Source organism: Anomaloglossus baeobatrachus, chromosome 12, assembly GCF_048569485.1.
Source record: "Anomaloglossus baeobatrachus isolate aAnoBae1 chromosome 12, aAnoBae1.hap1, whole genome shotgun sequence".
NCBI lineage: Eukaryota > Metazoa > Chordata > Amphibia > Anura > Aromobatidae > Anomaloglossus > Anomaloglossus baeobatrachus.
Window position 1 is genome coordinate 67,950,451 of NC_134364.1, and position 17,430 is coordinate 67,967,880.

At 49.3% G+C, this 17,430-nt stretch overlaps 1 protein-coding gene across 2 annotated transcripts in view; it reads left to right on the top strand.

The window, feature by feature from the left end:
- The window catches only part of CDKL1 (cyclin dependent kinase like 1), a 79,590-nt gene that overhangs the window by 51,742 nt on the left and 10,418 nt on the right, over positions 1–17,430 (top strand). For both annotated transcript variants that reach the window (XM_075329467.1, XM_075329466.1), the window contains exon 3: positions 9,402–9,523. In XM_075329467.1, coding sequence (XP_075185582.1) covers positions 9,402–9,523 — 122 coding nt within the window. The remainder of the gene's footprint in view (positions 1–9,401; positions 9,524–17,430) is intronic.

Sequence of the window (17,430 nt, forward strand, 5' to 3'; positions counted from 1 at the left end):
TATGTGCGCACGTTGTGTTCTGCCATGACAAATATTCTGCAGCGTTTTGTCACTGCATGTGCGTTTCAAAACGCAGCCAAAACGCTGCATTTTGGATGCATTTTGAATGCAGAATGAATGCAGAATGCATGCATTCTGGATGCTTGCTCTGCCATAGACAGAGTTGGAAAAGCATCCAAAATGCACAAAAGAAGTGACATGTTGCTTTTTAGAACGCATCGATTTTGTCAAAAATTTGGCATCCAAAACGCTGCATTTTAAAACGCAACGTGCGCATGGAATTTGCGTAATTCTCATAGACTTTGCTGAGGAAGTAGAACGCATGTGTCACGGCCAGGTGGACGGGCAGACCCAGGAGGTGGATCCACTGGGCCGAACTCCTAGATGGTAGCAAAGAGTCCGGTAGCTGGAACACTATAACAGCAGAACAGTCCGTGCACACGAGTATAGCGGAGAAGTCCCTGGGACCACGGAGTCACGGGTGGTAGTCCGGGTGACGCAGCTCAGGTTCGGAAGCCGAGATGATGTCAGGCGGGGTCCGGAACCTTTGGAGCGAGATGATGGGTCACCGCAGGGATCCGAGATGGTGCGGACTGTCAGGATGGCAGATGGACAGCGTTCGGGGTTCAGGATACGGCAGGACTGGATGGCGAGGCAGGCACGGCTCTACAAGAGAGATAGGTGAGTATATACACATATACACCAGGAGACCTGACTCCTAGCTTAGGAAACACGAAGATCAGGCCCCGCCCCCTTGGACAATAACCCCCTTTATACCCTGTACCTATTTAGCCTCATTTCCTGTTAATGGACGCTGGCCCTTTAAGAAAGGGTCAGTGACCGCGCGCGCGCCCTAATGCGCATGCGCGCCGCCCGGGTGCCAGAAGCCAGGGAAGGAAGCTGAGAGGAGGACGCAGGGGAGCCGGCCAGGGCCTGGGAAGCCGTCGGGCGCCGGGATCGGAGACCAGGGGACCTGGGAAGGACGGGCACCGGAGGCTGGAGAGCGGGGAGCGTGGCAGGTGAGCCGGGGAGCGGGGGTGAGGACCCGGGGAGCGGAACCGAGGACCCGGGGAGCGTGACAGTACCCCCCCCCCACGCCCCCCTCCCCGCAACCGGGACATGAAGGCACGGATCAGAGGAGTGCCCACGTTCTCCCTGGGCTCCCAGGACCTATCCTCAGGACCATACCCTTCCCAGTCCACCAGGAAGAACTGTCGACCTCGTACGGTCTTCATGGCCACGATATCCCTTACCGCATAGATGTCGTCATCGGCAATAGGTGGAGGAGCCGGACTGGCAGCAGCGGAGAAGGGACCAAGGACAACCGGCTTGAGCAGGGAGACGTGGAATGAGTTGGGTATCCTCATCGTGGCCGGGAGCTGTAGCTTGTAGGAGACCTCATTGATCTTGTTGAGGACTTTAAACGGCCCAATGTAGCGAGGACCCAGCTTGTATGATGGTATCTTCAGGCGGACGTACTGGGAAGCAAGCCAGACGAGATCTCCAGGAGAGAAACACGGAGGGTCCAGACGTTTCTTGTCTGCGTGTCTTTTCATCCGCAGGGAAGCACGCCCAAGGGACGCTTTGACAGAGTCCCAAATGGTTGCAAAGTCACGGGCTACTGTATCTGCAGCAGGGACGTCCGAAGAAGGGGATACAGGCAATGGGATGGAAGGCTGAAGTCCGTAAACGACATGGAAGGGAGAGCTGGAGGACGACTCACTGATGTGGTGGTTGTGGGAGAATTCAGCCCAAGGAAGAAGAGCGGACCAGTCGTCGTGATGGGCGTTAACATAGTGACGTAAGAAAGAGGTCAAGATTTGATTGACCCTCTCTACCTGGCCATTAGACTGAGGATGGTATGCAGATGAAAAGTCCAGAGTCACTCCCAGATGTTTACAGAGAGCCCTCCAGAAGCGGGAGGTGAACTGAGTTCCTCTGTCGGATACGATGTGTAATGGAAAGCCATGCAAGCGGAAGATGTGTTGTATATAGGCGTCCGCGAGTTCCTGAGCAGAGGGCAGTCCAGCCATAGGGACGAAATGGGCCATTTTAGAGAACCGGTCCACCACGACCCATATGACTGTGTGTCCGGAGGACAATGGCAAGTCCGTAATAAAGTCCATTGCTATGTGTTGCCACGGAACTGAGGGTATCGGCAGAGGCAGAAGACGGCCATATGGGAGGTGTTTGGGCGTCTTGTTCCTGGCACAAGAGGAACAGGCGGATACAAAAGCAGCGACGTCCGTGCGAAGGGATGGCCACCAATAATGACGTACAATCGCACCCCATGTCTTTTTCTGACCAGCATGACCGGCTGTTTTCGAGGCATGACCCCAGTGTAACACTTTTTCCCTGTCTACCTCGGAGACATAGGTCTTCCCGGGCGGTATCTGGGCCAGGGTGACAGGGGCCACCGGAATGATTTTACTAGGACAAATGATGGGTTGGGTAGTCTCTTCCTCCTGCTCCATGGGCATGAAAGACCTGGACAAGGCATCAGCGCGTACATTCTTGTCCGCGGGTCGGAAGTGAAGCTGGAAATCAAACCTGGCAAAGAATAGGGACCACCTGGCTTGCCGTGGGTTCAGACGCTGAGCGGACCGTAGGTATTCCAAGTTCTTGTGGTCCGTGTAAATAATCACGGGGTACACTGCACCTTCCAGGAGGTAGCGCCATTCCTCCAAAGCCAGTTTGACTGCCAAGAGCTCTCGGTCACCGATGGTGTAGTTGCGTTCAGGCGCTGAGAAGCCCTTGGAGAAGAATCCGCAAGTCACCATCTTCCCGGAGGAGGACTTTTGCATGAGCACTGCTCCGGCTCCTGAGGAGGAGGCATCCACCTCCAAGGTGAACTGGCGGTTTAACTCCGGACGGTGGAGTACAGGAGAGGAAGCAAAAGCCCGCTTCAGAGAGCCAAACGCGGCGTCAGCCGCAGGTGACCAGTCCTTTGGATTAGCCTCCTTCTTAGTCAAAGCGGAGAGAGGAGCAGTCAAGGCAGAGAAGTGAGGGATAAACTGGCGGTAGTAGTTGGCGAATCCCAGGAAGCGTTGGATTGCCTTCAGTCCAGAAGGAGGAGGCCAGTTGAGAATGGCGGAGACCTTCTTGGGATCCATCTGCAGTCCAGTATCAGAGATGATGTACCCCAGAAAGGGGAGAGAAGACTGCTCAAAGACACACTTCTCATACTTTGCGTACAGACGATTCTCTCTCAGTCTTTGTAGAACCAGCTGTACGTTTTCTCTGTGGGTTTGGAGGTCCGGAGAGAAGACAAGGATGTCATCTAAATACACTACCACACAGATGTAGAGAAGGTCCCGGAACACGTCGTTCACCAGTTCTTGAAAGACGGCAGGAGCGTTACACAGGCCGAAGGGCATCACGCAGTATTCATAATGTCCATCGCGCGTATTGAACGCGGTTTTCCATTCGTCACCAGAGCGGATGCGTACCAGATTGTAAGCACCCCGAAGATCCAGCTTGGTGAACACACGAGCTCCTCTAAGCCGGTCAAACAATTCGGGAATGAGCGGCAGAGGGTACTTGTTTTTTACGGTGATTTGATTCAGACCCCGGTAGTCTATGCATGGGCGTAAGTCGCCCTCTTTCTTCTTGACAAAGAAGAAACCTGCTCCAGCAGGAGAGGAGGATCTCCGAATGAACCCCCTTGCCAGGCTCTCTGAGATGTAAGCAGACATGGCCCTTGTTTCGGCTGGAGATAAAGGATATATGCGTCCTCGTGGTGGTGTTGTTCCTGGGAGCAGGTCGATGGCACAATCGTATGGACGATGTGGCGGCAGTACCTCGGATTCCTTTTTATCAAAGACATCTGCAAAGGACCAATAGGCCGAGGGCAGCCCCGGTAGGTTCTCTGGAACCGGAGGTCGTCGGATGGGTTGTATGGACTTTAAGCACCTCTCATGACACGAAGAGCCCCATCGGGTGATTTCGCCAGTGCCCCAGCTAACTGATGGTTCGTGTGTCCGCAACCATGGAAGTCCCAGCAGGATCTGGTGGGACATGTGGGGGAGAACGTAGAAAGCGATGTTCTCGGTGTGAAGGGCACCGATACGCAGTTCGACCGGCCTGGTGATCCAGGAGATGGTGTCAGAGAGGGGTCTCCCATCCACCGAGGCAATCATTAGGGGCTTGTCGAGTGGAATAACAGGCACCCGGTACTTGTCCACCGTGGCCTGCTGGATGAAATTGCCTGCTGCCCCGGAATCGAGGTAGGCATCAGCCGTGAACCGCGTCTCTCCCGTTGTCACTTGCACTGTCCATGTAACCGGGTCAGAGAGAGTCCCAGCACCTAGGGTGGCCTCTCCTACCAACCCTAGGCTTTGGAGTTTCCCGGCCTCTCTGGACAGGAGCGTAGCAGGTGTGTGTCCTCACCGCAGTAAAAGCAGAGACCCTTGGCGAGCCGCTCTGCTCGACGTTGTTCAGACTGACGCACTCGGTCGATCTGCATGGGCTCGTGGACGGGAGCCCCAGCTGTCGATGACTGAAGTACGGAGGGTTTCTGCGGAGGAGAGGAATGCCGTACTGGACGTCTCTCACGGGACACTTCCTTGGATCGCTCCTGAAAGCGAATGTCCACTCGAGTCGCTAGGGCAATCAGGGCATCCAGGGTGGTCGGTACGTCACGACCCGCCAGCTCGTCTTTAATTCGCCCTGAGAGTCCTTCCCAGAAGGCGGCGGTTAGGGCCTCGTTGTTCCACCCGAGTTCTGAGGCCAGGGTGCGAAACCGGATCGCGTATTGACCCACCGTCAGAGTCCCCTGACGTAACCGGAGAAGAGACGAAGCAGACGCGGAGGCGCGTCCGGGCTCATCAAAAGTACCACGGAATGCCTGCAGGAAGTCCTGGATGTTCGTGGTCACAGGATCCCCCTTCTCCCACAAGGGGTTCATCCACGCCAGTGCCTCACCCTCTAGATGGGACATGATGAAGGCGACCTTGGCTTGGTCGGAGGCAAACAAATGCGGCAGCTGCGTGAAATGGAGGGAGCATTGGTTTAAGAATCCCCTGCAGGTCTTGGGGTCTCCGGCGTACCGGGGTGGTGAAGCCAACCGAAGTCTGGTGGTATCTGAAGAAGTCGCCACAGGAGCTGGATCCGTGGATTGACTAGTGGAAGCCCGGGATGTTGAAGTCGTAACTGCCGTTTGTAGCGTGTTCAGGCGGGCGTCCACAGAAGACATGAATTGCAGCATGCGGGTCTGGACTTCACGCTGGCGTTGGAGTTCCTCCTGTACGGCTGCTAGTGCTGCAGCGGGATCCATGGCCTGATCTTACTGTCACGGCCAGGTGGACGGGCAGACCCAGGAGGTGGATCCACTGGGCCGAACTCCTAGATGGTAGCAAAGAGTCCGGTAGCTGGAACACTATAACAGCAGAACAGTCCGTGCACACGAGTATAGCGGAGAAGTCCCTGGGACCACGGAGTCACGGGTGGTAGTCCGGGTGACGCAGCTCAGGTTCGGAAGCCGAGATGATGTCAGGCGGGGTCCGGAACCTTTGGAGCGAGATGATGGGTCACCGCAGGGATCCGAGATGGTGCGGACTGTCAGGATGGCAGATGGACAGCGTTCGGGGTTCAGGATACGGCAGGACTGGATGGCGAGGCAGGCACGGCTCTACAAGAGAGATAGGTGAGTATATACACATATACACCAGGAGACCTGACTCCTAGCTTAGGAAACACGAAGATCAGGCCCCGCCCCCTTGGACAATAACCCCCTTTATACCCTGTACCTGTTTAGCCTCATTTCCTGTTAATGGACGCTGGCCCTTTAAGAAAGGGTCAGTGACCGCGCGCGCGCCCTAATGCGCATGCGCGCCGCCCGGGTGCCAGAAGCCAGGGAAGGAAGCTGAGAGGAGGACGCAGGGGAGCCGGCCAGGGCCTGGGAAGCCGTCGGGCGCCGGGATCGGAGACCAGGGGACCTGGGAAGGACGGGCACCGGAGGCTGGAGAGCGGGGAGCGTGGCAGGTGAGCCGGGGAGCGGGGGTGAGGACCCGGGGAGCGGAACCGAGGACCCGGGGAGCGTGACAGCATGTGTTTACGCTGCAGTTTAAAACGCTGCGTGAACGCATGAAAAACCCCAACGTGGGCACACGACCTTACGATATCAGGGTAGGGTCAGAAAACCAGTCAGTATCTTTTGTGACCACCATTTGCCTCATGCAGTGCAGCACGTCTCCTTTGTGTAGAGTTGATCAGGTTTGTGATTGTGGCTGTGGATCGCTGATTCACTCCTCTACGGTTTCTGCCAAATTTCTGGATATTGGCAGGAACTTGATCAAGAGCATCGCAAACCTGCCCAATAGGTGACCTGTCTGGAGAGTATGCTGCCATGCAAGAACTGGGATGTTTTCAGCTTCCAGGAATTGAGTACAGATCCTGGCACCATGGGGCCGCGCATTATCAGCTGCAACATGAGGTGATGGTCATGGACGAAGCACAACAATGGCCTCAGGATCTCGTCACTGTATCTCTGTGCATTCAAAATGGCATCAGTAAAATGCCCCTGTGTGCATCGTCCATAACATACAGCAGCCCATACCATCACCCCACCACGGGCCACTCCACTCACATTGTTGACATCAGCAAAGTGCTCATCCACACAACGCCATACACGGAGTCTGACATCTTCCCTATACAGTGAAAACCGGGATTCATCCACGCACATAACACCTCTCCAACGTGCCATCGGGTGTGAGCATTTGCCCACTCAAGCTGGTTATGACGATGAAGTCAGGTGAAGACTCCAATGAGGAGGACGAGCAGCAGATAAGCTTCCCGGAGTAGGTTTCTGACAATTTGTGCAGGAATTCTTTGGTTATACACCGACCAATGTTCTCCCAAATTCTCCTAAACGGAGAGAAATGGTAGAGAAATGAACATCCAATTCACGGAGAACAGCTTTGGTGGACATTCCTGCAGTCTGCATGACAACTGCACTCTCCATCAAAACTTGTGTCATTGTGCTGTGTGATTAAACTGCACATTTTACAGTGACCTTTTGTGGACTACCTAAGGCGCACCTGTACAATAATCATGCTGTCTAATCAGCATCTTGATAATGCCACACCTGTGAGGTGGATGGATTATCTCGGCAAAGAAGAAGAGTTCACTAAGGCCCCTTTCAGACGTCTGTTTTTAAACAGGTGCAAGCCACACGTACCAGTATGGACATCCATGTGTCATACGTGTGAAGTCCGTGTGACCTCCATGTTTGCATATGTGTGACATCCGTGTGACTGGTACCGGTAAAAATTGCATGACACTGAAATGAATGTTATTGGGGTTTTTTACTGTATAAAAGAAGGGAAAAGCCTGAAAAATGTATATATATATATATATATATATATATATGTATATATATATGTATATATATATATATATATATATAGCTAGAACAGATACAATAGTTAGATAGAACAGATAAGATAGATAGGATAGCTAGATAGAACAGATAGAATAGTGATATAAAGAAAGAAAGAAAATAAGAAAGAACATATAACATAGAAAGAAAGAACAGATAGAAAAGTTCAATAGATATAGAGGTAGCCAGCTTGGCCATCTGCTTAGGGCTATCTGCGCACACTGCATCTTTGTGGTGACGACAAAGATGCACATTTTTGGTTTTAAAAAAAAAAAAAATGATGTGGGGTCCCCCCAATTTCATATCCATAATAGAAACAACAGCAGCTGCAAGTTGCAACTTTCAGCTCTTTGCTGTACATTGGATGGGTATTAAAAATAAAGGGGATCCCACACTTATTTTTTAAAATTTTTAGATTTTTTTTTTTTTTAAACAAAAAAAATGACGTGGGGTCCCCCTATTTTATTAAAACCAGCCAAGGTGCAGCAGACAACTGGGGGCTGATATTATTAGGGTGGTAAGGGCCATGGTTATTTGGCCCTTTCCAACCTAAGAATAGCAGCCCGCAGCCACCCCAGAAGTGGTGCATCCATTAGATGCGCCAATTCTGGTGCTGGACCCGGCTCTTCCCATTGCCCTGGTGCAGTGGCAAATGGAGTAATATTTGTGGGGTTGATGCCAGTTCCAGCTGGCATCAAGCCCTAGTATTAGCAATGGTTGGCGTCTAGAAAACACCCCCATTACTATCCAGGTAGCTGAAATGAGAATAAAAAAGCCCCACCCTCGTTCGCCAATTTTTTAAATTTGTTTTAAATAAATAAATAAAAAAGGTCCTCAATAATCCATGATGATGTCCCACGGCGTCCCCAAAAGTGAACCTGAAAAGACATAAAAAGAAAAAATTATTCAATAATAAATAAAGACAAGAGACACCCTCTTTTCCAATTTATTTCCCTGTCAAAGCCCTAATCCTGGTCCGCCGTAATTCAGTTAGGGGGCCCACGTCGATCCCATACTGCTGGTACATTCAATGGAGAACCAAACATTCCCTATTGATTGTGAGCAGCCCCTGCAGGCACGCACACACACTCTCTGCTGTGTATGCTTCCCTGCGGTGACCTGGACCTCATAAGGTCAGCTCAGGTCACCGCAGCGGCACCCTCAGCAGTGTGTGTGCAGGCGCGGCAGTGATGTCACGAGTTAATCGGAGTTCACAATGAACTCAGATGACCTCTTGACAACACCCCCGTGACACCCGTGCTACTGCGGGTGTCACGGCAGTAAAATCACAGGTTTATCGGAGTTCCCAATGAACTTTGATGAACCCGTGAAGTCAGTGTCGCTACACCCGCGGTAGTGTGGGTATCACATGGGTGTTGTCAGGAGGTCATTCAAGTTCCTTGGATAATCCGATGACCTACTGACATCACTGCACACACACTGCAGGACACTCACTTACCCCGGAACTGATGCTGCTGCTTCCAGGTCCTTTGTCCAGTGCATATGCAATGAGCATAACGCGCGGGGGTCGGAAGCAAGTGACAGCAGCTAAGAAGACAGCAGCACTGGAGACAAGTGAGTATAGAAATTTATTTTATGTCAAAGACACGTGTTTTCTCTGGTACGTGTCACACTGATGTGACACGGATCACATCATTGTGCGATCCGTGTGACACCCATGCTGTCAGAGAAAAAACGGACATGTGTACATGCGGCACCACACGGTCTGTGTGAAAACACGGCCGTGTGAGTAGCACCAATAGAATGACATGTTTATGTGTGGCGTCCGTGTTAAAAGCGGATGTCACGTGTACCTGAAACACGGACGTCTGAAAGGGACCTAACACAGATTTAGACAAATGTGTGAACAATATTTGAGAGAAAAGGGCGTGTACGTAGAAAAAGTCATCTTTTGGTTTTGCTCCTGTGTTTCATGAGCTGAGCTCAGTGTTGCATTTTCATATTGTGTGTGTGTGTATATGTATGTGTATATATAATATTCTAAAATATTTTTCTTTTGCAGCAATTAAAGCACCCCAACCTGGTGAATCTCCTAGAGGTTTTTAGGCGGAAGAGGAAGCTACATTTAGTCTTTGAATATTGTGACCACACCGTCCTCCACGAACTGGACCGACATCCACGAGGGTAAGTCCAAAATGAGTTTAGAGGGGAGCATACATATATACATACATACATAAAATCCTGTGTGGTCTAGCAGAAATTAGTTGAGTATTTACTGTTATATATATCGTATGTGCTAGTTTATTCGTGCTTGTAAAGCGTTTATTATCCCTTTTTTTGCATATAATCCTTCTGCCTTATTTTTGTGTTCAGCTTTGTGAATATTGTGAAAATGCCTATTAGCTATTGATTTTTGTACAATATGCCACAATGTGACTTTTTCTGTGATCACACTGACTTTTTTTCCTCTGTTTTTGAATGGTCTATTTATAAATGGACTCATTGTTATCATAATATCGGCCTTTTTATTCATTGTTGGCTAACTATAGCAGCAATTACCGTAGCTGTTTGGGTCAGGCATTAATTATACTTGGAGGAACATACAAATGAAAACCCTGATGTGCAGGACTTGTCTGGACCCCAATCGTCATTATGTACATATATATCATGCACATTTATATGTATGTTCACACTGGGCACACATATATAAAATATTCACATCGTATACATACCGTACATATTACACATGCATACACACACAATGACATTTTTTTTTTATTCCCTCCAGTAAATCTACAAAAAAAATATTTTTATTTATTTTCTACACTAAGACATGGTTATTTAGGGTTGGGCTGGAGGTATATCTGTCCCTGTGCAGAATTTAATATAATAGGTAGTAATGACCCAATGCAAATAAATTAGGTAATGTAAAAAAGGCCTCACCACTTTTTTGTTTGCTATAATTGCCTCCTTTTCATCACAAAATTGAAGACTATGGCTCCTTCTTTTAACTGTCTCATGATTTCTTATCCTTGCAGCAGTTAAAGAAATTAAAAATACTGAACATCTGCACATCAATGTCATTTTTACATTGCTGTGCACTGTCCATTTTTTGCAGTGCTTTTTTTTTTTCTGTCTTCAGGCAAGTTCCAGGCACAATCTGCCTAAAAAAACAAAAATAAAGACTTTGTGTGCACATAGCCTGATGGTGTGTTCACGAGTTTTGGAGCAGAAACTCTCCAATCAAAGCTCATTTCTTTTAACTTCTAGTTTTGTGAGTATATGATCCAAAACTTTTGAAATAAAAATCAAAACCTCAGTGTGAACATACCCACATATTTTATATGCATATAAACCACGATGAACAGACCGGCCGCAGGTCTCCTGACGAAAACAAACAGCCTGAGCTGTACCAGTATAGATGGGTTCATACGCTTCCAGGAGTCACGGCTTACAGCTCCTCGGGGGCGTATCTTTAGGACATTCTGCATTATTAGCCTGTAAGCCACACCTACTTGTAATGACCATGAAATCTCTGGAACTTTACGGTATATTTAAAAATACAAAAAAAAACCCTGAATACTCAAGGGAGCAGTGGGAATAAACTAAAAGCAAAAATTGGCCACTTTTGACCTGGCGATAAGTCCTCTTTACAGGGGAGTTACTGCCTGAACAAGTCTTTCGGGTGTTGTTTCAAAGCATGTTTATGGTGTATGGGGATAGGATGATTGTTAGTTACATTTTTCTATACTTTTACAGCCTACTTATTGTCGACCGCACATGTCCTGGCGTAAGGTCGGGTTTCAGAATAACTGGACTGATGACACATATCCTCAGCAGGAGTGTCATATATGCTTTTTAGGCTGTAGGTGCAGCTCCAGAGACCCAGTGTCTGGGCATTGCAGCCTGTATACATGTAGCGCCCAGGGAATGGGGTACTCGGTCCCGGGCAGAATATACCGTTAGGGGTGTCACTTTGGTGGCCGTTGCCCTGTTCCGTGCTCTGGGCCCCTTTTTGTAAGGGGGGTATATTTACAAGGGGAGAATAGAGTTAATGTCATGTGACGCCACTTGCGGGTTGCGGTTAAGGATAAAGAACCGCCGCTGCTAAATGTGGGTACTCCCAGAGCTGGTGGTGATTGCAGCAATGGTGTTAGGCCCTCCGCAGGTAAGGCTGTGCCTGGGAGATTATGAGGGATAATAACGGAGACCACACCAGGTTGTCTTTAACAGTCTCTACTCACTCAGGCCCTTGGATTACTGGTTGAGGTCCCTTGGAGTATCAATGCCAATGTAGTGACCCAGGTTGCTCTGTCCCCGGCACTCTCTGTTGGTTGGGTCCCCGTAGCGTGGAGCGTTTGGGGCCCAACTGTCCCTTTTGGGGTACAGTCTCCTCCGTACGGCGGGCAGTGCGGACCCTGCGGGGAGGTAAGTGTCCGAAACCCCGATCCTAGTTTACTGCTGATGCCCCCGGATTATTTGGTTCAGTGAAGTCCGTGAAGGTGTCCTCATCGGGCAGGTATTTGTCAAGCCGTGTAGAACTGGCGCCTGATCTAGGGCCCTGAGCCCCGTGCGTGCTCCGGTCCCAGTGGTATCTCCGGTACCCGACCTGGCGACCTCTCTCCTGTGCCCCCGGGTCACCGCTGCACGGACCCCGCTCAGGCACGTCCGCACACCTCTCCTGTGTGCCACACTCTCTCTACTAACTGACTGACTGATGACCCCTCCCACCAGGCTGGCTATACCCAGGGACTCGTTCCCATGGCGACCATCCCCTTACATGGTTAACCCTCTATGCCCGGTGTGGAGTGGAGCACTAGGATTTTGGTTGTGCTTTGGTGGTATCGGCACTAATACTCCAGGTACCAGGGGGTAGGTCCTGCATCCCCTAGAGGATGCAGTTCCCTGTAGTACCCTGAGGGCCTCAGGGGCGCTACATACAGACCATGAAGTGTGACCGTCTGAACCCGGCCTTAGTGCTAACAAACAAAATACTGATGTGTGAATATAACAAAACCCTGTGTTTTCGAGACAATTCTTGTTTTGAGATATACAGCGGGTTGAAAGGGTGACACCGCTCCTTGGGTGGGGACCATAGCGCTGGGACCTCCACTGATTTTATGGTTGTTACCTATCTAGCTGGAGTACTCCTTTACATGTCTACCGCTGTGCGTGATATAGCGGCAGCCACAAAGGTTGTCGCTCGTCTTTCCAGAAATGGTCGGGGTGAATAGATAATAGAGGACAGTAAGTCATGGGAAATTCTGTGAATGAGGAAATAAGCGGAGAATCTCCGGAGTAATCTGCCGCTGCTACAGTCATTGGATTCCTGGCCCTGACACCGTGCGACACTCCCCTGGTTACATATGGAGGTATTAGTCGTCCCGGCTGTCGCTGTTTGCTTTACCATTGTGCAAACGATACTTCATTCTGATTTATTGGCCGGAGTCCGGCGCGGTGACTTGGTGCTATGGTAATATCTGATAAATCTCCGGAGCAGGTCCTGTATTGGATGAAGGGTTCGCATTTTCCTGATATATTGAGGCCTCGTGTACACAGCAGCTCCTCCGTAGTGTTGACTTACAGTAGGAGGGTAATTGATGGGGATGATAAGGAGTTGGGGGAGTGATACTTAATCTGCATTGTCCACCTGAAGATTATACAGGGATTAAACCAGAATCTTATTTGCCTTTCTGTGTTCAGGATTGAGATGCCATTCCTGAGGTTTGTAACAATATAACATTCCTCTAGTCACATACAAAGCTGCATTCCATATTCTGTCAGCGATGTTGCTGCGCTGAAAAGTCAACTTTTAGCTAAACAGCATTTTGTACATAGGAAGCTCTCACCATAGTTTCTTTGGTATTGGTTGCTTGTCAGCTGCTATATTAGGGCAGTGGGATCAGTCAACAGTGGTCTTGTTTGGGAGGCCCCCAGATAGCGGAACGAGTCCTCCAGACCACATAGGCCTGCCCATAGATGCATTGGAAGATCTGTGAGAGCAGGATCGCCAGGAGAAGCAAAACCAACGTCAGAGCCCGACACATAAAATCCTGGAGACGCCTGGAAGGGAAGAAAACCAAGGAGAGGGATAGGTGTAGAGTATTTCTGCTCTGTCTGGTCTGACAGCCTGGAGACTGAATTAGGTTTTAGGGGTCTCATCTGGGGCCTGAATGACTTGAGGCGTCTATCTGGGTCTGTATGAGTTTTTATTGGTTTGCGCAATATTGATTTCTGTGTGAGTTTTGCTGGTTTTATTTGGGTGGAATTACCGTATTTTTCATCTTATAACACACACCCCAAATTTAGAGCAAAAAAGTAAAAAAAAAAAAAAAAATATGGGGTCCGTTTTATAATCTAGTGGTCTCTTACTGGGGAGGTGGGGCGGCAGTGGTGGTGGAGAAGGGGGTTATAGGAGGCAGGGGCAGTGCTGGAGTACGGCAATGCTGCGGGGGGGTGCAGAGGAGGGCCCTTATGCTCTGTGCTGGGGCTGCTTGTGCTGCTCCGTGCTGGGGCTGCTTGTGCTGCTCCGTGCTGGGGCTGCCGGCGCTGCTCTGTGCTGGGGCTGCTTGCGCTGCTCTGTGCTGGGGCTGCTTGCGCTGCTCCGTGCTGGGGCTGCCTGCGCTGCTCCGTGCTGGGGCTGCCTGCGCTGCTCCGTGCTGGGGTTGCGCGCGCTGCTCCGTGCTGGGGCTGCGGGCGCTGCTCCGTGCTGGGGCTGCGGGCGCTGCTCCGTGTTGGGGCTGCGGGCGCTGCTCCGTGTTGGGGCTGCGGGCGCTGCTCCGTGCTTGGGCTGCGGGCGTTGCTCCGTGCTTGAGCTGCGGGCGCTGCTCCGTCCTGGGGCTGCGGGCGCTGCTCTGTCCTGGGGCTGCGGGCGCTGCTCTATCCTCATGCTCGCTGTGGGCAGTGAGGTCTGGGCCATTCTGAAGATGTCGGCGATGCGGGCTTCAAAGAAATGGCGCTTAGAGTCGGTGCGTGCGCAGATTAAGTTATCGGCTCCATGACAAGCCGAGATCTCATCTGCGCACGTGCCACCTCTGGGTGCCATTTTTTTCAAGTCCGCTGCTAGGACATCAGTGGTCATGAGGCGGAGCATGCGTAGATGAGAGCCCAAGCCGAGAGCTCCATCTGCGCACGCGCTGACTCTGGCCGCCATTATTTGAAGCTCTCACCTCTGACATCTTCAGAACGGCTTGGGGTCTGATTTTGATTTGATTTGAGGGGTCCAGTCTGGGATCTGAATGCGTTTAGAGCTCTGATCTGGGGACTGGATGACTTCTACGTTTACTTTCACACATCCGGTTTGAGCAGTGCGGCTCAATCCGGCTGTGAAACCTATGCAACGGATGCGGCGAAAACACTGTATCCTTTGCATAAGTTTTTACATGCGGCCCGTCCGTTTTTTTTTCGGTTGTGGCACGCTACTAAGCATGCGCAGTGGAAGAAACCGCATGTGGCGGCCGGATGCGTTTTTTGTCGCATCCGGCGTCCATAGGCATGCATTGAAAAATGCGCCGCAGCGGCCGGATGCGGCGCGATGCGATTTTTTTGACGGAGCAAAAAACGTGCCAGGGAACGTTCCATCCGGCCGCCGCATCGGCTAAATCTTCCGCATGCGGCAAAAACCGGACGGAACGCAAGCCCATGCGGCACAATGCGGCGCCAATACAAGTCAATGCTGGAAAAACGAAACCGGCGGCAAAAAAAAACAGTTTCGTTTTTTCAGCAGAGCGCCGGATTGTGCCGCACTGCTACAGCCGGATGTGTGAAAGTAGCCTTAGTAGTTTGATTTGGGGTCTCATCCAGTTTAGGGTCTTATTCAAAGTGTGAATGAGTTTAGGGCTCTGGTCAGGGGTTTGGGTTTGTAATAGTTTAGTTTTGATTTTAGGGATCTGGTCTGGAGTCAGAATTAGTTTAGGCGTCTAAATGATTTGGTGTCTACTTTAGAGGTCTTGTCTGATAGATTTTGTTGGCTTCATCTGGGATCTGGTCTGAGATGTGAATGGATTTAGGGGTCTGTTTTTTCCATTAATTAATTATAAATCTTGATGTAAATATTTCTACAAGGTTTGCAGTACTTTACCAAAACAACTTCTTTAGTGCGTTCTTCGAACCTTCACCTGGGTTCTGGTCGAGGAACCGGTCAATGATTTCCATCATAAGGATAATCCACTAAACCCGTAGTGATGGGAGGTATCAGAGCGTCGCCCATCTACACTGAGGTCACATACAAGTGTGTGTAACCAACAAGTACAATGTCTTAGCTCCTGTCCATAAATACCCTGCAGGCGCGGACTCCCATCCTGTTAATTACATGTTTTCCCACCAGGTACATTGTAGCTACTACAGAGCGCTTATGAAAAGTAGAAAGTAGACGCCGTACACCTAAGTGCAGGTTAAGTGCTTGTTACTTCACTAAACAAGTCGCACTAATCTCATAGATAAAGAAACAGTCGCCAAAACAAACAAAAGCTTATATAATGAGGGAGCTTGCTGCACGTTGCTCCAATTGGGTCACATTAAACAATTGCATCACCCGGCCCCTTCCTTGTCTATATTAATTAGGCATGTCTGCCAACATCACCCGCATTATTGAGCTTTGCAAATAGCAGCTCTACTGTATGGGTCTGATAGGGTGTGACACGTCTATAGGCCCGGCAGTGCTCTCAAGCTGATATACAGTATGGGGAATTGCTTGTATAGCAATTCCATAATATTCTTTTATAAGTAAATATTCTACTGGAGGTTTCATTGGGGAACAGCAATGACCCTGGCTTGTCTCGAACAGGTAACGGATACTGGGCCGAGTTTTGTATCTTATTTAAAGTGTTTATTACCTTTTGGAATACCCATCTTGTAGGGGGAGATGAGAATAACTTAAATGCCCGATCCTGTGTTGGTGTTGTTACCATGAGCTTCACAACAGATTACAACTATTCCTATATAGTGCGATACTATGGTAATGCAGAATATTGAACAAGCGATAGTAGGTTCAATTTCCCTATGGGGACTAAAAAATATAGTAAAACATTTTGGGAAAAATTAAAATTAAAACATGTAAAAGTTTGAATTACCACCCTTTTCATAGTTCAAAAATAGAGAAATGCAAAAAAAAAAAAAAGTCCAATCTAAAAATCTTTTTGTTACCTTCCTGCTCTTGCTTTACTCCAAGCCTCCCAGTGTGTGTGTGTGTGTGTGTGTGTGTGTGTGTGTGTGTGTGTAGTGTGTCAGAGTTTTGGTTTTCCCTTGTCTGTCTTTATCTGTTTTACATCACACTCTTGCCCTGTCCTTCCCTGGTGGGAGTGGGTATAAGGGCAATACTGGTCAGAGGCATAGCCAGGCATGAGACTCGGGTATCTCTATCATCAGGAGTAACCCTGAGGTTAGGGACAGCCTACGGTCCCCTAGCGTGAGGGACCGCATAAGAGCCCCTATTCCTCGCTATCCTAAATGTAACCTTGTGACAAAAATACTGAAAAACAATGGGGGCGTTGTGCCTATTACCCTATCGATTTTAATTATACTTTAAGGTAAAGTGAATTGTGTTATTAGAAATTACAACTCATCCCATAAAAAATAGCCCATTATATGGAAGGGAGGGGGCAAAAATAGTGATAGCTCTTGGAAGAAACAGAAAAAAAATGCGGAAAATAGCCCAGTCTTGAATATAATGGATGTCTTGATGTGATATTAGAGGTTATATGGTCTTTTTCTAAAACTATTCTGTTAAAAAAAAAACCACAAAACCTCTGATGGTCTTGTGAGCGGTCGGAGTGTTAACAATCTGCACTGCTAATGGAGACGATGAAGCAGACGTGTAATCCAACTAGTTTTATTGAGTCTATGCGTTTCGAAGTGTAAAACGTCTTCAGGACATAATCTGCTACTATTATGTCCTGAGGAAGTTTTACACTTTGAAACCCGTAAACTCAAAATTACTTGGATTGTACCTCTGCTTCATCGTCCCTATTGGCAGTGCAGATTGTTAACCCCTCTCCTCCTGATGTACTCATTTTACTATTATGGTGGGTAATGTTGATTTCTAGATATAATATCGGCGTATAAGTAAATGTATTGAGATCTAGAGAAAAATA